The 24,512-nt window shown below is 39.9% G+C and overlaps 1 protein-coding gene across 10 annotated transcripts in view; it reads left to right on the forward strand.

Annotated features, from left to right (window-relative positions):
- Positions 1-24,512, forward strand: part of Tia1 (TIA1 cytotoxic granule associated RNA binding protein) — a 29,926-nt gene that overhangs the window by 2,525 nt on the left and 2,889 nt on the right. Inside the window, exons 2-12 of one of the 10 annotated variants that reach the window (XM_052174211.1) lie at positions 7,553-7,655; positions 10,457-10,555; positions 13,131-13,185; positions 13,354-13,386; positions 14,580-14,667; positions 18,426-18,501; positions 19,199-19,307; positions 19,680-19,775; positions 19,882-19,966; positions 21,189-21,312; positions 22,111-22,256. In XM_052174211.1, coding sequence (XP_052030171.1) covers positions 7,553-7,655; positions 10,457-10,555; positions 13,131-13,185; positions 13,354-13,386; positions 14,580-14,667; positions 18,426-18,501; positions 19,199-19,307; positions 19,680-19,775; positions 19,882-19,966; positions 21,189-21,312; positions 22,111-22,256 — 1,014 coding nt within the window. Of the gene's footprint in view, positions 1-7,552; positions 7,656-10,456; positions 10,556-13,130; positions 13,186-13,353; positions 13,387-13,406; positions 14,067-14,579; positions 14,668-17,679; positions 17,746-18,425; positions 18,502-19,198; positions 19,440-19,679; positions 19,776-19,881; positions 19,967-21,188; positions 21,313-22,110; positions 22,257-24,512 lie in introns of those variants that run through there. The other 9 variants (XM_052174212.1, XM_052174213.1, XM_052174214.1 and 6 more) reach the window with 9 other exon arrangements.

A 24,512-nucleotide genomic window follows, 5' to 3' on the forward strand; every position in this document is an offset into this window, starting at 1 on the left:
TTTTTTTTTTATTTTAAAAATTTGCAGAAATCTATGGATGACAACCATTTTAGTACATACATGGAAATATCCAATAAGGACATAGTATCATTTCCAAAGCAGGCACTTAAATAGCACTATATTGAGACCAGGAAAGTTCTGGAGTTGATTCATTCCTAGACAGTTGGATAAATCCTTGGTTTGTCTCAGATGCTTAGCATGCTCCTTTAGTCTTTATTCTAACTAAGGAAAAGGTATTTTATAGTCAAAGGAAAGCTAAGCTTAATGTTCCAACAGCTTACTCAAAATCCTATACTTGAAGAAAAATATCCTTGTCTCACTTGTCTTTAGTTTCAGCAACTTGTGAGACAGAGGCAGGTGGATTTCTGAGTTTGAGGCCAGTCTCTGGTACAGAGACAGCCAGGGCTACATAATGAGATCCTGTCTTGAATAAAAAAGAAACGAAGGAAGGAAGGAAGGAAGGAAGGAAGGAAGGAAGGAAGGAAGGAAGGAAGGAAGGAAGGAAAGGAAGGAAGGAAGGAAGGAAGGAAGGAAGGAAGGAACCAAAACAACCCCGCAATTTTGTTAACTGTTACAGCAGTGGCTACTTTCTCTTTGCATCCTTCAGTCAAGCATCCCATTCAAGAGTTTTCTTCTGAAAGTAGTCCAAGGTTTAAAATTCCCTGTTCACCCTTCCTCTGCTGCTCCTACCCCTTCAGTCAAAACTTCCATTCTTCCACTCAGCCAGTACTGATTAAATTGTGGTAGGTACTAACCCTAAAAATGTTCCCAATAGTGTTTTCAAGTTTTAAGTGCTCATGTTAGTATTCTGGAAGTCAGGGTTTTCTATTTCAATGTATAGTCTTTTTTTAAAGGATTTATTTATTTATTTATTTATTTATTATGGGTAAGTATACTGTGCTGTTTCAGACAACAGAAGAGGGTGTCAGATGTGTTTTCAGATGGTTGTGAACCACCATGTGGGTGCTGGGATTTGAACTCATGACTATTGGCTAAGCCATCTCTCCAGCCCCCTTCAGTGTATATTCTTAGCCACAGTCTGGTCCACGGTAAGTAATCACACTTGTGTTAAACATCTGGTACAGTTGAAGAAGTGAAGCTTTTACTTTGAGAGTAGCCTGTTTTTCTCTCGCCTGTATTCCTAATGACTCAGAAGAAGCTTCTTCATTTGTCTAGTTTTCAGCAACTGCACCTTGTTAAGTTAGAGATTGTCAGCAATACTTTGAAAATATATTATAAGAAAAAAACAAATGAAATCAGCAAGATAATTTTCAGGAATATTCAAGGTGTAGTTTAGAGATTTATAGTGAGTGGTTGGGTTATATACACACATTCTTCCCATGTGTAAGTTTGAATTTGACCATAATAAAATTAAAACCATGTATAGTAAATCTGACTTGGCTTTGGTCACTTTAAAACTTTCAATTTGTAAACTAAAAACTGTACACTAAACTAGAAACATAGTGTTGGCTGATGGATTTCCTCAGATCCACCCTAACGTCTTTTGTGTGAGTTACTGTTGAATGCAAATGGGTACTCTTTTAAGACAGTCGTATAGTTACTGTGTGGCCTTTACAGCTGCTAGGATTATAGGTCTGTACATTTTATAGCATCACTAAACAGCCTGCAGCTAGATAATTGCTGAATGCTGATCTGGGCTTTCTCTTTCTGCCACCCTGTGGTTTTGTAATTTTTACCCACACCTACTTCTCTCCAGACAGTTTGACCTTATAATGTCTATGAAATAGCATCTCTTTTTCTCTTTTGGGCTCAGTTGTATTTGCTTGTCTTCTTCTATTTCTTTCTTTGTTCTCTCCCCCCCCCCTCTTTTTTTTGAGACTGCCTTACTGTATAGTCTAGCTTGGCCTTATGCTTTTTTATTCTTAATTAAAGATTAGATTGACATCAGACAAAATAGCTTATACCTTATCCTAGCACTGGAGAGGCAAAGCCCATAGGAGCATTGAGTTTGAAGACAGCCTAGCCTATAGAGTGAATTCCAGGAAAAACTGTCTCGGAAAACCAAACCAAAACCACCTTATATTCAAGTCTGTGTTTCTTTTCTTTTAAGATTTATATGTTTTATTTATGAGTACACTGTAACTATCTTCAGATACACCACAAGGGGGTATCAGATCCATTACAGATGGTTGTGAGCCACCATGTGGTTGCTGGGAATTGAACTCAGGACCGTCTGGAAGAGCAGTCAGTGCTCTTAACCGCTGAGCCATCTCTCCAGCCCCTACAGTTTCTTTTCTTTTGAGACAAAAATCTCACTTTTGTTTGAAAGGCTGCCTCAAACTCATGATGGTTGTTCCCAGCCTCCCAAGTGTTGGGACTAAAGACATTTTATTTAGGGTGGGAGATGGAAGTCAGGGGACATTGTTTTGAGCATGTTCTCTCCTTCTATATGTGAGTCCCAGTGTTTGTACTCAGATGTTTGGCAGCAAGTACCCTTACCTACTGAGCTATCTTGCCAGCCTTTGCCCAAGGATTTTTGGGTTTTGGTTTTTTGTGTTGTTTGTCTGTCTTCTATTTGTTTTTTAAGACAGGATCTTACTCTGTAACCCTTGCTGTCCTGAAATTTCCTATGTAGACCAGGCCAGCATCTCCTGGCTCTGCCTCCTGGATTAAAGGTGTGTGCCACTCTGGTTTTTCTTTTCTTCTTTTTTGGTTTTTCAAGACAGGGCTGTTCCCTAACTCACTTTGTGGACCAGGCTAACTTTCAACTGCCTCTGCCTCCCAAATGCTAGGATTAAAGGTGTGTGCCACCATGCCCAGCTCTATAGTTGGGTTTTGTTTTGTTTTTAAGATTTATTATATATATATGAGTACACTCAATATAATTTTAAAATTGTATACATGTATCTTATATATGAGTACACTCTTGCTGTTTTCAGACCCACCAGAAGAGGGCATCGGATCCCATTCATTTGGTTGTGAGCCACCATGTGCTTTCAGGGAATTGAACTCAGGACCTCTGGAAGAGCAGTCAGTGCTCTTACCACTGAGCCATCTCTCCAGCCTAGTTTTCCAGTTCTTAAAACTAAAAATTTTCTCTCAAAATTAATGAATCAAGCAAAATAAAAAATTCTCTAGCAAGCTGCAAGTGTTCAAGCATCATTGTAAGGGCTAAAGGTATCAGACTGTTTTCCTTGCTCAGCACTGCATAAATAACCAAGCATGGGGACACACTCAGGTAGACTTAGGAGGTTGGGGGTTCGAGGCCTGCCTTGGCTACAAGAGTTGTCTTAAAACAATTATCCAGAATGTACAAATAACTAATAAAAATTTTAAAAAGTCTTAGGGAATCATTGATCTCTTTAACATATTTTTTTTTTTTACTTGCTTACTCTCTCTCTATATGAGTGTTTTGCCTGAGTGCACATATTCACACACAAGCAGACCTGGTGTCTGCAAAGCCCAAAAGAGAATATCGGATCCCTGGGGTCTAGAGCTACAGATAGTTATGAGCTGCCATGTGAGTGCTGAGAATTGAACCTGTGTCCTCTGCAAGAGCAACGCGAGTGCTTTTGACTTCTGAGCCATCTCTCCAGCCCCTCATTAGGGCTTGATATATTCCATTCAGGGTTCTTCTAGACCAGTGCTTCTCAACCTTCCTAATGCTGCTACCCTTTAAATGAGGTCTTCATATTATGGTAACACCCCCCCCCCCAACCATAAAATTATTTTCATTGCTACTTCATAACTAATTGTGTTACTGTTATGAATCATAATATAAATATCTGATACTCAGGATATTTGGTATTGGACACCTATGAAAGGGTTCCACCACCAGAGTCATGACCCACAGGTTTGAGACCCAGTGGTTTAGACAGTAGTTACCTAATTCATTTTTCAATTTTGCTTAAAAAGAATTTATCATTAGTTTGAAATTTACTTATGCTTTTCCCTCAGATTTTCAGTTTTTCTATTATAAAATAACATTTTAATATAATGTAGCAAAAGATAAGTCCAGTTTAACATTCTTCTTTGTAAACTCTTTTGTAAATTAACTATTTGGAGCTGTATAAATAAAAATGAATATTTCAAGAGTTTTGGATTCTATTTTGATAACTTGGGTTTTAGACAGGAGTGGGGACTGTTGTTGACACAGGGTCTCCTGTAGCTGCTGTTGGCCTTGACCTCTGATCTTCCACCTCTGCCTCCCAAGTGATGGGACTACAGAAGGGTTCCTACACCATAGTGATGTTTACAACTATCTGAGAACTTGGCTTTCCACTTTAAAACTCCATATTGCTCAGGGGATAAAGGTGCCTGCCTAGCACATCTTAGTTTCAGTTATGGTACGTTGAGTTGAATGAACTCTGTGCTGACAGAGCTATCATGTTGTCACTAGTAGTATTAGTGCCCTTACAGTCAAATCTAGCTTGTTAGGTGATAGTCATTTAGAAAAGATACAGAAAAATTACAAGAAAGGTGCCCTGAAAACTAGCTGCCTTTACTGTGGAATTGCCAGTTAATTCCCACTTAGCCAGCTATGCATTATTTATGTTTTCACTTGGGTTTTCATTTGGTTGGTTGGTTTTTACATTTTTAGATTGCATTCATTTAAATATTTGTGTGCATGACTTGGAGCATGTTTAGAGGGGGTGTATGTCAAAGTACACTGGATTGGGTCTGCTCTTCATCATGTGAGTTCCAAGAATCAAACTAATATATTAATTAGTTTACCCAACTCTTCCAAAGAAGACTGTGTGTGTGTGTGTGTGTGTGTGTGTGTGTGTGTGTGTGTGTGTAGGTAGGTAAATGGATGGATGATTGTGGGTTCCTCGCCCCAAAAAGTTTTTGTTTGTTTATTTTTTGTTTTTTTGGATTTGGTTTTTTCGAGACAGGGTTTCTCTGTATAGCCCTGGCTGTCCTGGAGCTCACTCTGTAGACCAGGCTGGCCTCGAACTCAGAAATCCACCTGCCTCTGTCTCCCAGAGTGCTGGGATTACAGGTGTGTGCCACCACCGCCCCGGCAGAATGTGTAGCCCAGGCTGGCCTCGAACTCGTGATCATCCTGCCTCTGCCTCCTTCAGGAAATCCTACTGGCGTGTGCCACCACAACCGGCCAAAAAGTTAATACCTCAGAAGCTTAGACCCTTGTATGATTGTGTTAGGAGATTTTAGATCCTTTAAGAGGTGAGTCCTATATGTGTGTGTGTGTAACTCCAGCATTTCAGAGGTGGAAGTAGGAAGATTAGGAGTTCCAGACTAGTCTGAACTATCTAGCAAAACCTTATTTCAAAAAAATTAAAAGAAATGAATGCTAGTTAAAGGGTGTAAAGTCATAAGAACACTATCTTGGAAAAAGATTAGTAGACTTAGTTGTTACCAGCAAAAGCAACCCAGGTTCAACATGTGATGCAGTCTCAAAAATGCCAGTGTCATGTTTAAACTTTCCAGCCATCACAATCATAGGCCAAACCAACCTGTGGGTGTCATCCCTCACATATTTTGCTATAACAACACAACAGACCAAAGATAACAATTTTTATCTCACTTTCTACACCTGACTTGACTTTATAGTTTTGCACAAGGTTGGTGTATGATTCCAAAAAGGGATATAGTAAATGCCAATATGGTATTTGGAGGGTTTGGAGCAAGGCCTGGTGGTACAGCCTGTGATCTTGGCTACTCTGGAAAATGAGTCAGGGTATTGCAAGTTCAAGGCTTGCCTCTGCAACTTTGCAAGACCCAACCTCACATATTAATGAAAATAGTTTTAAAAGGCCCTAGGTTCAGTTCTCATAGATATGTGACAAGGAACCTTGGCTTGTAACTGCTCCAGTACAAAGTTTTTGTCAGGATAGTAAGTATAAGTCACAAGGAAAAAAAAATGTTGAATAATATAATCATATGAGAAATTTATTTGAAAGTGTATTGAAATCAGGTATAAGGGCACACCCTTTTTATCCTACCACTTGGAAGCAGAGGCAGACAGATCTCTGAGTTTGAGGCCAGCTAGGGCTATATAGAGAGACCCTGTCTAACACACACACACACACACAGAGAGAGAGAGAGTGTGTCTTCTGCAGGAAGAGTGTGGAACTTTGCTTAGAAAATATTTTGGAAAGAGACAACTTTTAGCCCACATTCAGAATCGAATGCTAGTGTGCCTCGCCCCATCCCCGGAAGGATGCTACCCCACGCCTTCTGTTGGGGTCAGGTACCTCAGCACTGCTTCTGTTGTTGCTTATATGCTCCCTGTTGTTACTCACCACCAGATAGATTTTCTTTGGGCTTTGTTTCTTTCTCGTTTCAGGGTCTCACTCAGTAGCCCAGCCTGACCTTTCCTCACAGTTCTCTTGCCTCAGCCTCCTTAGTGCTAGGATTGCAGACCTGTGCTGTTACACCTGGCTTAAGGAAACACTTCTAAGTAAAAATAAGACAAGATATAAACCAAAAATTCTTTCATTAAAGGCCAGATATGGTAGGGCATGCCTGTAAGCCAGTACACAGAAGAAGGCTGAGGCAGGAGAATTCATGGCAGCTTGAGAACACCATGGTCCCCATTATCATAACCCTGTCTTAAAAAACAAGCAAACAAACAAACCAGAAAAGAAAGCCAAACATTTTAAAGTACAAAGAACTTCTTACTTTTTCACTCCAGGGCAGGAAGAATCTGCAGATTGGACATTTTGTTTGTACTTCCTGTTGAGAGCTAGCATTGATTCAGCTAATAGACTTGAAACAACAAACAGCATTGTTTATAAAACTTTGAGGGCAACTTTAGTAACTAAACTTCCTGAGATAGTTGGTTCAGGCCATGCTGTTTACATAAGGAAGATTTGCCTTTGATGTCATTGCTCTCCCTGCCCCCACATTTGAGGCAGTATTTCCTTGTGTGTTTCAGACTGGCTTTGAACCCCTCAGCCTCACAAGGGCTGAGATTACAGGCGTGTTCCAATACATCTGGCTGGCTGCCTCCTCCTCTCCCTTTCTTTTTCTTCCTCTCTCCCTCCTTCTCTGAAGCAAGATCTTCTGTATCCCAGACTGACCTCAAATTGTGTAGACATGAATTTCAGATCTTTTGGCAAAGAGTGGCCCCTCAGTCCCTAAGGCATGTTTCCTCCTGCTCAAAAGGCAGAGAAAGGGCTTCCCTTTCCCCTCTAGGTCTCAGTTTTGGAGTACTGAGCTCCGGCATGACAGACTTGCCTTCCGGGTCCACCTTTTCTACCCTCTCCTTAATGTTCCTTCCCAGGGCTTCCCCTTGCCCTCTTCCTCCAGCATCCTCACTGTCTCAGTGGCTCCGTCCTGAACACTAGGAAAAAAGAAACCATTTTTACATTTTGTGGACATGTAGAATACTTGTTTTATCTTGAAAGAGTCAAAGATGGCTGTTCCCAAATTTATTTTTCAACAAGCAAAATTCAAAGAATTTTCACTCCTGTGACAGGAGCTCACTCTGTAACCCTAACTGGCCTAGAACTCAGCATGTGAACTAGACTGGCCTTGAACCTGTGCAGGTTGGGATTACAGGTAGGAGGCACCATGTTTAGCAAAAAATAAATCTAAAATGATAAATTGTTTCCCTCTGTTCCAGATACGTCGGTAACCTTTCTCGAGATGTGACAGAAGCTCTCATCCTCCAGCTCTTTAGCCAGATCGGACCTTGTAAAAACTGCAAAATGATTATGGATGTAAGGGTATTTCACTCAGTCACTGTTCTTCCTTCCTTAACATACTGATGAAAGCTGTTGTTACTGCAGAACATCATCATTAGTGTCTAGATCATAGGGATCTTCGTGAACTTGTAATTAAGCTGTTTAGTAGGCAACCAAGTTTGTTTTGCTAAGTGAATGGTTTCTGTGTGTATGCACTCTTTTAGGTTCTATTGAGGCATCAGAATGTTTTACATTTAGTGTTAATTGGCTGAATGACCTGTAAGTTCAGTTATTAGATTGAACTTACAATGAAAAAAGATATAACAAAAAACAATTTTAGCTTTGTTTTTAAAGGTTTTCTTTAATGTGTAGCATTAATGTGTAGACCTTAATGTGTAGCAAAGTTATTCATATGATTGGTGTTAACTATGAATAATACCAAGGTTTGGTTTTGTTTTTAAGATTTATTATATATGAGTATGCTATAGCTGTCTTCAGATACTCCAGAAGAGGGAGTCAGATCTCATTACAGATGGTTGTGAGCCACCATGTGGTTTCTGGGATTTGAACTCGGGACCTTCAGAAGACCAGTTAGTGTTCTTAACTGCTGAGCCATCTCTCCAGCCCAATATCGAGTTTTTAAAAGAAAGTTGATTGTAAATGTGAACAGGTGAATGGATATGTATGTGGATACCAGATATCAACATTGGTGATTCCTTGTGTGTACCTAGTAGACAGGGTCTTAGACTATAATCCAGGATGACTGGGAACTTCCTATGTAAGCTGCAGTCTTCCGACTTAGCTTCTCGAGTAATAATATTGCAATATGCCACCACAGCCTGGCAGTTATCTGTCTGTCTGTCAGTTTAATTTTGAGGCATGCATGGTCTATGTAATTAATTCAGACTGCCCTGAAACTTGAAATGATCTGCCTCTTGAGTGATAGAATGATAAATGTGCTATTACCCCACAGAATCTCAATTATTCTAGAATACAAAAGTATATACTGAACTTTATGCTTATCTCTATGCTCTGAAATTTTGAATTAGTGTCCTTTAATAATTCTTAAAAAGCCTTAGAATAATTACATGAATTACAAAGTCATTTGTTATTCTGTATTTGTAAATCCAGATTATTAGATGTATTTTCTGATTTTCTGCTTTAATTTGTCATAAAATATCTTGAAGCCAGGTGTCATACATACTGCATGCCTGTAATCTCAGATCTCAGTAAACAAGGAACAGGATCCCTGCAGGCTGGGGGCCACTCTAACTACCATAGTACATTTCAGACTGGCCAAGGCTCTAGAGAAAAACTGCCAATAAACACATAAACAGACGGACCACATTTTGCTTTAAACTAAAGGTTTCCTCAGTGGTAGAGTGATTCCTTAGCATGCACAAGGCCCTGGATTTTGGGCTTCAACACTAGGGGGAGAAAACTCCACGTTTTGTTTATTGTATCCCAGTCACCAGCAGAAAAGAAGGGTGTCTTTTGTCTTTTGAGAAAGTCTTACTAAGTATCTAGACTGGCTATAGACTTAACCAAGATGTCAGCATTCCTGGTACTGGGATTACAAATAGAGATTTTCTTTTCCCCCTCAGATTTAAATTTTTTATTTTGTATGAGTGTTTTCATGCTTCATGCCCAAGGAAGTGAGAATATGGTGTCAGATTCCTTACACACGGAGTTTCTGAGCCACTGTGTAAATTCTGGGGAACAAATATTGGTCCTCTGTAAGAACAACAAGTACTCTTAACCTCTGAGCCAACTCTCTAGCTCCCAAGGAAAGAAATTTTAAAATGCTTCTCAATAGGCAGAGTTTATACCAGAAGTTCATATTCTAAAATCTATTGTAAATATTATCAGAACCTGTTAGTGCCGGGTGGTGATGGCACACGTTTTTAATCCCAGCACTTGGGAAGCAGAGGCAGTCGAATTTCTGAGTTCAGGCCAGCCTGGTCTACAGAGTGAGTTCCAGGACAGCTGGGGCTACACAGAGAAACCCTGTCTCAAAACAAACAAAGAAACAAACAAACAAACAAAAAAGAACCTGTTAGTGTCCAGAGCCTAGTTTAAGAATAGTCTGGAGAAGAGTAGTTAAGATTTTCTATTGTTCCACAAATTAGAAACAGTAAGATGTCTTAAGTTTGTAGCAATAAAAAGTAGCATCCTGGGTGGGAGTGTACCTCGTGGGAGAGCATTGATCTAGAGGTGGTTGGAAGGCTCTGTGTCTGATCCATAGCACTGAAGGAAGAACAAGAAGGGAGCTATGACATCACCACATTTGGTATTTCCTTGGTTTTGGGTTGTTTTTTGTTTTTTGTTTTTTTATTTTTGTTTTTGTTTTTTGTCTGTCTGTTTTTCAAGACAGGGTTTCTCTAGGTAGCCTTGGCTGTCCTGGAACTAGACCAGGCTGGCCTCAAACTCAGAGATCTGCCTGCCTCCAGAGTGCTGGGATTAAAGGCCTGTGCTACCATTACCTGTCTCTGGTGTTTACTTTTTTTTTTTCTGAAAATGTACCTGTGGGATGAGCGAGTCATTCTCCATGCCTTGCTAACTGTAGAAGTTTATGTGGTGAAGGAGAAATTTTTATTTTATTTTTTGAAGATTTATGTATTATATATAAGTACACTGTAGCCGCCTTCAGACACATAAGAAGAGGGTGTCAGATCCCATTATGGATGGTTGTAAACTGCCATGTGCTTGCTGGGATTTGAATTCGGGACCTTTGGAAGAACAGTCAGTGCTCTTAACTGATGAGCCATCTCTCCATCCCGAAAATTTTATTTTAAATGGAAGAGTAAAGGTCAAAACTGACTTGTGAATTTCATCCCCAACAGACGGCAGGAAATGACCCGTACTGTTTTGTGGAGTTCCACGAGCACCGCCATGCCGCTGCAGCCCTGGCTGCCATGAACGGGCGGAAGATAATGGGTAAGGTAAGCTGGCAGAGAGGAGGAGGCGACTTGCGCTGGAAACCAGTTTTCTTCCTCATCTTCCTAATTCTGCCTCCCAGGTGGACTACAAGGGTATGCCACCACACCCAATTTTATGCAGCGTGTGGTCTGGAACCAGGGCTTGGAACAGCACTCTGCATCAGAGCCACATACCCAAGTCTTGGAATAGAAAACTTTAAATTGGATTTTGCCTTGTTTCTGTTTTAGAACCATTATATTCTCTTTGCAGCAAAGGGTCAGCTGTTTGTATTTGTATTAAAAAGGTAAAATGGGGAGCCGGGCGTGATGGCGCATGCCTGTAATCCCAGCACTTGGGAGGCAGAGGCAGGTGATTTCTGAGTTCGAGGCCAGCCTGGTCTACAGAGTGAGTTCCAGGACAGCCAGGGCTACACAGAGAAACCCTGTCTCGAAACCCACCCCACCCCCCCCCCCAAAAAAAAAGGTAAAAAGGAGCTAGAGAGATAGCTTGGCATTAAGAACATTGGCTATTCCAGAGGACCTGGATTTGAGCCTTGCACCTGCATGGTAGCTCACAATTATCTGTAACACCAGTCATAGGGGATCTGATGTTTTCTTCTTGTCTTTTAGGTTACTGCACACACATGATGCACAGATGTACATATATGCAAAACACCCATACATAAATAAATAAAATTTTAAATTAAAAAATAAAAGAAGCTCAGCATAGTGGCATATACATTGTTTTTGATTCAGATCATGTGCCGTAATCCTACTCACTACCCCATCCCTCCATATACCCTCCATCCTTGGAAACTTACCTCGAAAAGAAAAAAAAGAAAACAGAACAAAACAAAAACATTAAAAGAGAAAACTCTCACTATGGAAGCTATGGTGTGCCCCACAGTGCACCCTTTTGCCCACACAGCTTTACTTGCAAATATTCATTCAGTGAGTCATTGGTGTGGCTCGAGGCCTCTGACTCCTGCTACACTGGGACTCCTCTGGGATATCCTATTAGAGATCCTACGGCTTTGGTTCTACAGAACCAGCCCCTTCCTGTCCTCCAGCAGTTCACAGATGGGATAGATGTTGGGGTGGCCAGTTCAAGGCCCTTATCTGAGCCTTGTGGTGGCTGTGTTGTTCTGCCTGCCAGCTCTCTTTTACCAGGGCTGCCAGGGCCAGCTCTCCTGCTTGTAGCGAAGAGTCAGGACTGGCTCCCTGCTCTCACACATGCAGGGCTGGTTCTTAGGACCAGCTTGCCCTCTATGACCAGTTGAGGCATGGGGCCCAGCCTTTTAATCACAACAGTCAGGAAGCAGAAGAAGCTAGATTTCTATGAGTTCAAGGCTAGCCAATACTACATAGTCTAGAATGAATGAAAGAAGGAAAGAAAGAAACAAGGAAACTAGGCTAAAGCCTCTAGAAACCAGAGACCTATGTTAACTCCTTTTCTTCATGGTGCTGTGCACATGCTAAATTCCAGGCAGTGAGAGAACTGCTCAAATTAGAATGAAACATAACCGTGATATGGAGAGGAACTAATGGAGAGGAACCCAGGGGAAATGGATGGATAACTTTAAATTGTGGCTCGGAGTGATGGTGTACACCTTTAATGCAGTACTAGGGAAGCAGAGGCAGATGGATCTCTGAGTTCGAGGCCAGCCTGGTCTACAGAAGGAATTATAGGACTACACAGAGAAACCCAGTCTCAAAAACAATAAAAAACGAAACCAAACAGAAAAACAAACAAAAAGTAAAAGGTGAACACAGTGACGCACACCTTTAATCGAAGATTCGAGAGGCAGAGGCAGGTGGAGCTCAGTGAGTTGGAATCTAACCTGGTCTACATAGTGAGTTTCACCACAGTAAGAACTACATAATGAGACCATGCCTCAAAAAAATGAAAAGGCAAAACAGAACCAAAAGGTTAAAAGAAGTTATTTGTGCATTAGCAGAAATGTGCGAAGATTAGGATTTGTCAAATATACCTAAATTAGCTGGACCTACATTCTTAGGCAAGATGAGTGCTAGTTCAGGGCTGGCCGGGGCTGTAGAGCGGGCTGAAGCTCAGCCTGGCTGCCTTCCTAGGTGGCTCGTCCTAGAGGAGCATGCAGAGGAGCAGAGCCAGGGTGCTGCTCAGGGGGCCATTGCTTGCTGGGATGCTGTCTGTGAGGCCTTAGGTTTAATCCGCAGACCTAGCCCACTCCCCCAAGAAGGAAAGGGTGAAAACCATGTTGGTTATATGAGAACCCGGTGATGAGGAACTCACCTGGCGCTCTTCCAAAGGATCTGGGTGTGGTTCCCAGCAGCCACACGATAGCTCACAGTCAGCCATAACAGTTCCTAGGGATCTGTTGTCCTCTTTGGCTTCTCTACAGGTGTCTATATCTGGTAGTCTGTACAAATGTAAATAAAATAAATCTTAAAAAAGAAGAGAAAGATCTGTATTTACAAATTAGAATTTGTCACACTAGGCCCGAAGAAGAATGTTGAGACTGTGACGAGCACAGGTGTCCTCTGCACTCTCTCTCCCTTCTGTGTCACAGGAAAACGTGATTTTGAGCTTTATCTTTATATATCTATGTATTTTTTTTAGGAAGTGAAAGTGAATTGGGCAACAACCCCTAGCAGTCAAAAGAAAGACACAAGCAGTAAGTCCATTTGCTGCCCCGTGGGCATTTGTTGTCTTATACCCCATAGTTCTAGTGTAAAGCATATAACATCGTACATGTTTGCAGTAATATTTTGATCGTTATCCTGATATGATTTAATGTGTTTGTGTTAATAAATTTAAGAACAAATCTAATCTTTGTCATCAGGTAGTACCGTTGTCAGCACACAGCGTTCACAAGGTAATTGTATCTTCTTAAACATAAAATGAACTCTCTTGAAAGGGTATTCACTAACCACCTCAAGTTTTTTAATTTGATACTGGTTGGGGGGAGCGGGGCGGAAATATATAGTATTTTTATTTGTTTCTGGCAATATTTTTTCCTTCTTCCCATTGTTGACCAAGTGTGGCTTGTCCACGCCTTTGTTGCTAGTTCAAGCTTTCTGTCCCCCTTGGTAGCAGCTGATGCCTTAGAAATACTTTCACCACCTAAAGGGCAAGATACCCTCCTTCCCTGAGGTTCACCTGGGCTTCAGACCCAGATCTGCCAGTGCTCAAGTTGCTCCTGAAACAGTGTTTCCGGAAGAGCAACCGAGTGTGTTGCTTAAGGCCTGCAAATAGGGGTAACTTCTCTTTCCAAATCTACTTTGTCAAAGTTGATGTATGTGTCCATTGTAAAGTGTTCCTCAGCAAGTTTGGCTTTTCAAAGCTTCACATATGGGATGATTATTTTTCTCCGATGCTTTTTTAATGGTGCCGATATAAAGTGAAGGGATTACTGTTTTCCTTCTGTTGCCTTCAGTCTTAGTTCACTTGCACATGGATTCACATAAACTGAATGGTGTAATGTCTGGGCAACCAAAACTGTTGGCTTTTGAGAAAACTGTCAAATACTTTAACATCAAACTGTTGCAATGCAAGGTATTTCTTTGATTGTTCTTCACAAAATAATGGCTAAACCAAGTATTTCATGTAGCTAGTTTCAGTAACTTGCCTTAAATAAGGCAAATCTAGTGTTCATAACTCAGTTATGAACTAGTTAATTGTAATTTATAAAGCCTAGATATAGTAATAAAATGAGTAACATTAAATAATTACTATCAGAATGATAACTAAGTCTTACTTTTTTTTTGCAGAACTGAAAGTTTTTATGTTACTAGTTTGTTTCCTAGACCTTTGTAATTATTGTAATGACTGTAAACAGATAGTGACTGCCAGCTTCTGGTAGCTATCAGTCCTTTTAGAAGACTACTGTGTTGTTAACTTTGATTTGTTATGTTTAAGATTGATAGGATTTTATAGCGAGGATAGTATTTTATTTATACTTGATTATATAGTCTATGCATTTATTTTAAGAATACTTTATTGGATCAGTTGTAGTATTTAAGGTCTGAAGTTGTATTTTTCTTTTCACTCCCCTCCTTCCTTTGTAAGATCATTTCCATGTGTTTGTTGGTGACCTCAGTCCAGAAATCACAACTGAAGACATCAAAGCAGCTTTTGCACCGTTTGGAAGAATTTCGTAAGTAACAAAAGATAAATATAACACTTAATTAGCAGTGATTTTTTTTTTTTATGTAATAACAACTATAACTTTGTTATGACTGTGAACCTTAATTTTAACACTTTAAATATGGCATATTCCATTGTTTAGAAATCATTCAAGAGTCTGAAAGCAAGTGTAGTCGCATTAATGAGTAATGGTCTTCAGTAACCTTAGACCTTACTCAGTCAGAAATACTTCCCCAGACTGCTGTCCTGCACATTTCAGCCTCCTGGAAGTGCTGTGCTGTGACTGACAGACTTGTTCAGGCACTTGTCTGATTCCATGCATTTTATGTTCATTTAACAACACAAAACCTGAATAGTTTAGATTGAAAAAACAGATGTTAAATATTACTTCCTTGGCATTTAACCCCTCTTCCCTTTTAAAAACTTAACAGTAGTATTTTGTACTATATTGTGAAACACTATCTTCCTAAAATCTGATAGTACCCATGCATTTTAGGCCCTTTGTCAGTATTAATTCAGGGTAGTATTTATCATAGAAGAGCTTTAAAAGTCTGAAAAGCATGCCGTATCATAGTAAGAATAACAAGCAATTTCAGCACTTACTCAGGATCAGTTGCTGAGTTCAGGGAAAGTATTGTAGAGTTTCTCATTCCTTTGTTATTGTGTCACTAGAACAGAAATAAAAAGGAATTGTAGGGATAGCTGGTTTGAACAAAGCTGCAGGAGAAGGTGAGGAGATTGAACTGTAGACACCCATAGTGTTGTGGTGAGTTTTCAACTGAGAGTTTCAGTTGGCTGGTGAGAGAATGGCCTTGAGGCGAGGACAGCTTACCAATGGACTCTTCTGTCACATGACATTCTTCTTTGTGAGAACTGGTTAAAAAAAATAGTGAGGCTTTAATTTCTTGTTTGTGTTTTATAATCTGTGTTAGGATTTCAATAGTGGTTGGTTTCTTTCATGTATCCAGACTAGGCAGGTCTGACTAACTTTGCCTCTCAAGCTGTGAGGGTTCTGCTCTGCAGAATCTTGTGTGCTTTCAGTTTGATGTAGAGTGTTGGTCAGTTCATCCTATCCTCAGTACAGAAGTTCTTTTCTGATCTGTGTGCTGCTTTCTCTGTGAGTCATGTTAGAAGGGAGTCAGCCTGGCTGTCCTTCAGGGTGGGCACTTCTGAGGCATTAGAAAGAAAAAAACTGTTTTGAATATTGCGAACAAATGAAGTAGCTATTTTGGTGCATTTTTAATTTTTATTGAATTAACCTTTTCTAATGAGAATTTTAGATTAAGATTTAGATAAAGATTGTTTAATAATTATTGAAGAGCTAACAAAGTGGCTCAGCAGATAAAGGTGTTGCTGCCAAACCTGATGGACCTGAGTCCAATGCCCAACTGCATGTGGTAGGAGAGAATTAACTCCTGAAAATTGTCCTCTGACCTACACACACACATACTCACTCTCTCTCTCTCTCTCTCTCTCTCTCTCTCTCTCTCTCTCTCTCTCTCTAAATGTTTTACAAAAAAAAAATGCCCAAGGTGGTGGCACACACCTTTAATCCCATCACTTAGGAAGCAGAGGCAGGGGGATCTCTTGAGTTTGAGGCTAGCCTGGTCTACAAAATGAGTTCCAGGGTAGCTAGGGCTCCACAGAAGAAATCCTGTCTCAATAAGACAGGATTATAAATAAAACAAAATAAAAATAAAGAATGTGATTCCTTAGCAAATACTTTTAGAAAGAACCTCCATCAGTAAGATTAGAACAAAAGATCTTCAGAAAGTTCACAGGGGTGGAGGCTCATGCCTTTAATCCCAGTAGGTAAAAAGAAATAGGTAAAGTTAAATGACATTGAGACTTAGCAGTTTCATGCCTTTATAGTTATAAACTAGTCTTTTTGTTAATATAGCCACATCATATTTTTAGTCTAGATTTTTTTGTACATGTATGTGTATATCGTTTTTATGTATGTGTGAGTGTATGTGTGTTCCTCTTAGATAAGAGATTGATGTCAAATATTTTCATCCATTATTTTCCACCTAATACATTGAGGCAGAGTTTCTCACTAGAACCTAAAGCCTACCAGTTGTACTAGTCTAGCCAGCTCACCCTGAGTATCCCCTGCCTCTGTTTCCTAAGCATACTTACTGTCCTGGCAGTTATGTGCTGGAGTGCTGGAGATCTACACTGGAGTCCTTTCACTTTGCATGACAGCACATTATCTGCTGAGCCATGTCCCTAGTCCCAGCATTTGGGTTTTCTTAGGGCTTCACAATCGTTAGTATATTAATGTTTTTCTTGATAAGGCCTTTTCGTTGAGTCAGTATGTGTTTGAATGTTAGCTTATACAGGTAGTTAGCTTTCCTAAATGTAACAAAAACTATTTGGCAATTGGAAACACATGACATGTTTCTATTTTTGTTTGTGTGGTTGTTTCTAAGGAGACAGGCTGATAGCAGTGTTGAAGGGTTTCTCCAGTAGATGTCTCTAAAGGTGGTTTACACCATGCTTGATTTATAGAAGTGTGAGGTAAATGGTGGTCTATTAAATATTTAACATGAAAATAAAAATATTTTCCTTAATTGATATAGCTTAAACCCTTCCTGTTTCTTGAGTTTAGGGTCATATAGCAAATTTTGATAAGAAATAAATCAACTACCAAATTAAATGCATGTATGCCATGTAGGTAATAGTTACTGAGAAGTGACTTATAGTAGCTTTATCTAATCATCAGAATCTTTTTTATTACACTTAATAAATCACTTCTAAGCTGTTCTAAAATATCATTGTGTATAATATTACAATTGCATTGCATGGCTTTCTGACCTGGTTCTTGTTGTAAATATGCCTGTTTTGTTCATGTGACTTGACAGAACAAGCATTGTGACGTATACTAGGCTAATTTAAAATAGATTGCCTGTGAAGCACAATTTGAGTCCAGTTTTTTTTTTTTTTTTGAGGTATGGAGTTTTAGCTATCGTGGCTGGGTTTTTACTCAATCTCAAATAATAGGGCTCTGGTTATTTTGCAGAGTGTCTCTGAAGAATGGACAGACTTGCCCTGGCTAACTACAAGCTACGGTTCACAGTGGATAAATGTTGGCGTGCTTTTTTACTTTCTGACTTTTTAAAACTTTGTTTCATATCTTGTAGTTTCCAATCACTCTTAATATGAATGCTGTTATGAAATTCAGTATAAAATCTTTTCTTACCTAGTTTTAAAGTAAAATGTGTTTGTATATCCTTCGATGATTTAGCATTTCTAAAAATGTCAAATTCTCAAAATTTACCCTAGCCCAGAATGTGGGTATATATCCATCTGAGAAAATGAAGTAATTAGCTTAGGGAATATATACAGCTTTTTAATCCTTTAGTTTTCAGTTTTGTGGTTTAATTATTTTAAATGATAATATAGCATGTGGTGCCAATAGCAGATAAATTGCATGGTTAAAGAAAGCCAAAGTACCTAAGAACTTTGTAATTACTAAGCATTTCATAGGAACATCTGCTTTCCCCATGCTTAATGATTAGATGTTCATAAAACATTTTGAGATGGAAAACTCTCTTTATAATATAGATTTATATTAAGACATTGATTTGCATGTCTATAAAATTAACCCTCATTAGCCAATAAATACGTTTAATAGAATAAAAGGTGAATTTTTATTAACGGTTTACTGTTAGTGAAGGTGAAATGTAAAAATGAATTGTATTTGGCTCTCATTTTCTGCCCAGAGGACAGTTTACAAAACTCAGTTTCTGGTGGCTTCTATTTCAGAGATGCCCGTGTGGTAAAAGACATGGCTACTGGGAAGTCTAAGGGATATGGCTTTGTCTCCTTTTTCAACAAATGGGTGAGCACGATCAGAAGCGCATGTGCAGGGCCGCAGAGGAGGGCGGATGCAGTCAGGTTGGCATTTGCTAGTGTTTAGTTCACTGATAATAAGCATCTTCCCGAGAAAACAGTCTCTTATTCTGGTTGGTTCTTTAGTCATTTAGCACCAACACTTGCAAAACACTACTGATACTGTGTTTCAAACTGGGCAAAGTCAAAGTGCTTATTGTGGCAGGAAATATTAAAAAACTTGCTGGCATGTTCTTGAGATAAAAACAGATCATCCATTGCCTGCCAGTACATGGCTAGCCAGGGCCGGGGCAGAGACACAAACACAAAAACAAGATGTTACTTTTTAAAAATATTTCCTGCAACAGCTTATCACCAAAGAAAAAAAGAAGAAGAAAAAAAAAAAGCCCAAAATGTTTTGTCAAGATCCCTGACTATGTGTAATTGCTTAGTTATGCCCCAAACTGTGAGAGACATAGACTGTTGTGCCTACCTCTCCTTACCCTTTTCAGCAGTCCCCAAACAACCTATTATCCAGAAAATGAAATTTAAAAGCAATGTTGTAGTTTTGGAAAGCTTTTAGATATTGTGTGTCTCAGTGGACTTTTTCATTTTTTAACATCTTCAGAAAGCATCACATCTTTATGCAAGCTATCTGTAGTGTTAACTAATTGGAGTTCTTTTGTTGTCTGTGATATGTGGAACAGGATGCAGAAAATGCCATTCAGCAGATGGGTGGCCAGTGGCTTGGCGGAAGACAAATCAGAACTAACTGGGCAACCCGAAAGCCTCCAGCTCCAAAGAGTACATATGAGTGTAGGTGCATTGGAGAAGAGAAGCAAATGTGGAATGTGGAGAGAAAATACACTAGATTTTAAATGTTAGAGCTGTTCCCGGAGACTTATTGCAGAAATAGATGAGAACCAGATCAAGACTACTGTTCAAAATGTACTTAGTTTTCATTTTTGTGATTTTATAATTATCTTTAATGTCAAGTCTCCTGTTAAGTAGAGCATATGGTGTAATGTTTATGCATTTGGGGGTGGGGGCTTAATCTTAAAATAAAATGTAATGTGTTTTATAGGTATTTTAATTGAGAAAAACTGCCATTATAGTAGTGTAGTTAATGAGTTAATCCTTCCAAATATGGGTAAAGATTTGAAGATAGAAAATGTTCTCTCTCCCCAGCAAACACCAAACAGCTGTCATATGATGAAGTTGTGAGTCAGTCTAGTCCCAGCAACTGCACTGTGTACTGTGGAGGGGTGACGTCAGGACTGACAGGTATGGGAGTTTGCCTGGGTGGCACCTTGAAGCTAGCTTAAACTGAAAAGCTTCATAGTTATAGGTTTTAATCGTTTTTATGCTCTATGTTTTTGTTTTCCAACAGAACAACTAATGCGTCAGACTTTTTCTCCATTTGGACAAATAATGGAAATTCGAGTCTTCCCAGATAAAGGATATTCATTTGTTCGGTAGGGATAGTGTGTGTGTGTGTGTGTGTGTCTGGGTGTCTGGGTGTCTGGGTGTGTCTGTGTCTTATTTATTTATTTATTTTACATATACGGGTACACTATTGCTCTCTTCAGACACACCAGAAGAGAGCATCTGGTCTCATTACAGATGGTTGTGAGCTACCATGTGGTTGCTGGGAATTGAATTCAGGGCCTCTGGAAGAACAGTCAGTGCTCTTAAACACTGAGCCATCTACCTCTCCAGGTCCAGGGGGTTGGGGTGGGCAGCAACAGTAGTAGTCTCTTTCAAAACTTTTATTCTTCAGAAATAATTCTGAACATTTAATATAGTAGTTTTATTAAGAATTTTTCTTGATCACTTGAGGCCCAGCTCAGGTATATGCGCCTGGATAATACTAAGACCTTGAGAGACTGAAATGTCTTTAGCAGATAGCTGTGGACTCATTTTCACTATTCAGTTTTTTATTGACAGCATCTCACTGCTGCCTGGGCTGGCCTTGAACTCACAGAGCCCCGCCTGCCTCTGCCTTCCAAGTGCTGTATTTAAAATCTACTTACTGGTACATTTTTATAACTCCCTCTTTCCAACACAATACTGACAAAACATAGCTACCATTTAAACAAATTTCCTATGCTGGGCGTGGAGGTATAGATCTATAATCACAGTACCTGAGAGACTGATTGATGATCAGAAGTTCATGATCATCCTTGGCTTCATTAGAGAACTCAAGGTCAGTGTAGACTACATGAGACCCTGTCTTCTTATAAAAAAGGAAAAAAGAAAAAGAAATATCTCCAATCTCCATAGCTGTAAGGACTTTGAAAAAAATATAGCAAAGGAAATATGCCGCTGCCGCTGCCGGGGCGGGTGGTGGCACACGCCTGTAATCCCAGCAATCCGGGAGGCAGAGGCAGGCGGATTTCTGAGTTCAAGGCCAGCCTGGTCTACAGAGTGGGTTCCAGGGCAGCCAGAAATCCTGTCTGGAAAAAAAGCCAAATCCAAAAAACAAACAAACAAAAAAAAACAACAACAAAAAAAGGAAATATGCCACTTTTTTGGTGGGTGGGTTGGGATTATTTCAGAATCCTCTATTTCTTCCATGTTTGCTTTGCTTTTTTTCTCCTGAAATGGTCCAGTTTATTTTTCTTGATTTTAAAAGTTGTGTTCTTATATGCTTAAAAGAAAACTTATATTGGTAATTCTTAATATTATTTCCAATAGGTTCAGTTCCCATGAAAGTGCAGCACACGCAATTGTTTCTGTTAATGGCACTACCATTGAAGGGCATGTGGTGAAATGCTATTGGGGCAAAGAGACTCTTGATATGATAAACCCTGTGCAGCAGGTGAGAGGCTCCTTGACTGTGGGATGGAATTACCGGACTAGTATTGTGGTTACTTTAAAATGAAGCCTATTGATAGTCCTTGTTAACGAGTTTCTAGCTCACTTCAGAGTCCATGGAGCCCTTCCTACATGTGTTACAGTACATACGGAGTGCTGTGTCATGGACTGCGGAGGTGACATGATGAGTGCCACTGCCTCAGTTGACTCATGCTCACACAGTGGGTTTAGAATGCTCCGCCAAACCTAGCGGGGTATTAAATCTTCTCTTAATACTTGGTAGATATATTCACATTGATTTGAAAGCATACTTGACCCAACTGAACAAAAAATAAAGCTATAAATATATTTAGGTATTAGTATTGTTGCTTTTTTTTTCTAATCAACTTTAGTGGTCCAAATTCAGCCCCACAGAGACTTCTATAAGGGTGTTGTAAATGGAGCATAGAGGTGCCAGTGAGAAAACCCTAAACCACACGTGTGGAGTTCTTATATTTCTAGTCTAAAGGAGACAATCATAAACAGTTGTGAACAGCAAGTCTACTCTTTATCATGAGTTTTTGCCTGAGCTTTTCAAAGACTGCACCTCATAGTTACAGTAGCATAATGGCACTTTTTTAGTGGTCTTTCCTTCTCTGTGTGATGCTGGGCATTCATTCTACCACTGAGCATGTTCCCCAGGCCTATGCTATTATTTCAGTTGTGGTAATGGTCCTCTGCTTTGACTGTGTGGTATATTAAGACTGTATATAAAAAGAACTTCAAGTCATGCTAAATTATCTGTTGTAATTTTAATTGATAGCAAAATCAAATTGGATATCCACCAACATATGGCCAGTGGGGCCAGTGGTATGGAAATGCACAGCAGATTGGCCAGTATGTGCCTAACGGCTGGCAAGTACCCGCCTATGGAATGTATGGCCAGCCGTGGAGCCAGCAGGGATTCAAGTAAGCACGTTTGCTCTTTGCCTTTCTTAACCTTGGAAAACATTAGAAAGAGACTTGTAAGTGTTGAGTCAATCATGTGGCCTCCCTCAGCCTTTTGTAGAATGAGAACCTTGGAGGGCTTCCCCCACAGTCTACCTCTGGCCGTCATATCTTCTATTGTGCTTGTACATCTTCCCCTACACACATACATGCAAACAAAATAAGATATTTTGCCTAGAAATATTTTGCCTTGAAATGTAATCGCAACAGTACATATTTTGGTAAATGTTTAATAATGAATTAACTTTTTTTAAAATTACACTTTATTTGTGGCACACATACCACTGCATATTCCTCGTGGACAGGGGAAAACTTAGGGGTTTTTCCTTCCGCCACTGAGTCCTGGGGAATCAAGCTTAAGTTTTCAGGCTTAGTGACAACCTTGTCCCAGTGAACCATCTTACCCAGGCTCCTGATTTGGTTTTCTGAATCAGATGAAGCACATGCTGGCCTTGAACTTGATATAAAACTGAGGATGACCTTGAACTCTTAATCCTCCTGCTTCTGCTTCCCTCTTATAGGGGTTCAATACCACTTCGAACTTAAATCAACTTCCTAGTGAAAGGTACTTGATAGTTTCTTTTCACATGACTGTAGCTGCTTATCTTGAATACACAAGTGTTTAAAAGGTGTGTTTTTTGCCTGTGAGTTTCTTGCCTGCATATGTTTATCACCCTGGTACCTTCCAGTGGTCAGGAGAAGGCATCATATCAAGCCCTTGGGTCTGCAGTTAGAGATGATTGTAAGCCACCCTGTGGTTACTGAGAAATGAGCCTATCTTCTAGAGCGACAAATGCCCCTAACCCCTGAACCAGTTCTTGCAGCTCCTGAATATACATTGCTCACCCGTGGAGAAAGGCTCTCCCTCCAGGTCTGTGTTGTAGCTGTCCAAAGACACCCCTTTCTCTGTGTGTCTGTTCCTCTAACAAAGAACTTAACCTCTCAAGTGAAAGACACTCGAGGAACTTTGCTCTCCCCAGCCGTTGTAGCCCCTCTCCGTGTAGACGATTGCATAGCCTCAGTCTGCGTGCAGTGTTACGAGTCTGGCCAGGTTCCAGTTTAAGAAGGGCATTTGAGCAGCAAGCTTGGGTCCTCATTCCCAAGGTAACACAAGTGTCTCACAAGTGATATTTATCAAAATATATCATGTGATATTGTAGAACTCTAGCTTCTCCCTCCTGTGTTTCTGGTATTTGCCAGTACAACCCTTGCCATCCTCACATGTCCCTGCACATTCTTCAGGCCCTGGTTTTCCTTGTGAGCAGGTGAAATGAAGGACTAATACAAGTATTTGGATGCATTCATGTACACACACACACACACACACACACTTTGTAGGGCAATCAAGTGGCACATACCTCTAATCCCAGCAATTGGAATGCAGAGGCCAGTGCATCTTTATAATTTGGAGGCTAACCTGATCTATATTTCAGGCTCAGGCTACACAGACCTTTTCTTTTCAAAAAAAAAAAATGAGAAGAAAAGAAAAAACATTGTGTATGTGTCAGATTAAAGATAGTTTATAGAAGAGCTGAGAGGATGGCTAAGTAGTTAAGATCACTGGCTGTTCCTGTAGAGGGTCAGGCTTCGGTTGTCAGTACCCACAGCTCACAGCTATCTGTAACTCCAGTTCCAGGACATCCAAAACCCTTTTCTGCCCTAAGTCGGCACCAGACATGCAGGGCACATACTTACATACATGCAGGCAAACGCTAAACACATAAAAATAAATCATAAAGCCGGGCAGTGGTGGCGCATGCCTGTAATCCCAGCACTCTGGGAGGCAGAGGCAAGCGGATTTCTGAGTTCAAGGCCAGGGCTATACAGAGAAACCCTGTCTTGAAAAAACAAAATCCAAAAAACGAAAAAAAATTAAATCATAAATATAAACAGTAAAAATAAACACTTAAGAAATATTCTTCTTGAAACTGCTTTCAAATTTTCTTTGGGTATTAGAGATGTGTGTATCTTTTACTTTGAGACAGGGTCTCAATGATAATAGCTCTGACTGGCTTGGACGTCATTGCACTTAAACTCACAGAGATCAGCTTGCTTTTGCTTCCCAAGTGCTGCAAACAAAGAGAGCAGATTATTCAGTATGCATCAAACCTCGGTAGAGGGATGGTTTTTCTGAGTTCAAAGGGATGAATGTTTATAGATTAAAAGTATTAGCCATAATTTCTAGAAAAAAATAATCTAGAAAAACTACCCAAAGAT

Source organism: Apodemus sylvaticus, chromosome 2 (assembly GCF_947179515.1).
Source record: "Apodemus sylvaticus chromosome 2, mApoSyl1.1, whole genome shotgun sequence".
Classification (NCBI taxonomy): domain Eukaryota; kingdom Metazoa; phylum Chordata; class Mammalia; order Rodentia; family Muridae; genus Apodemus; species Apodemus sylvaticus.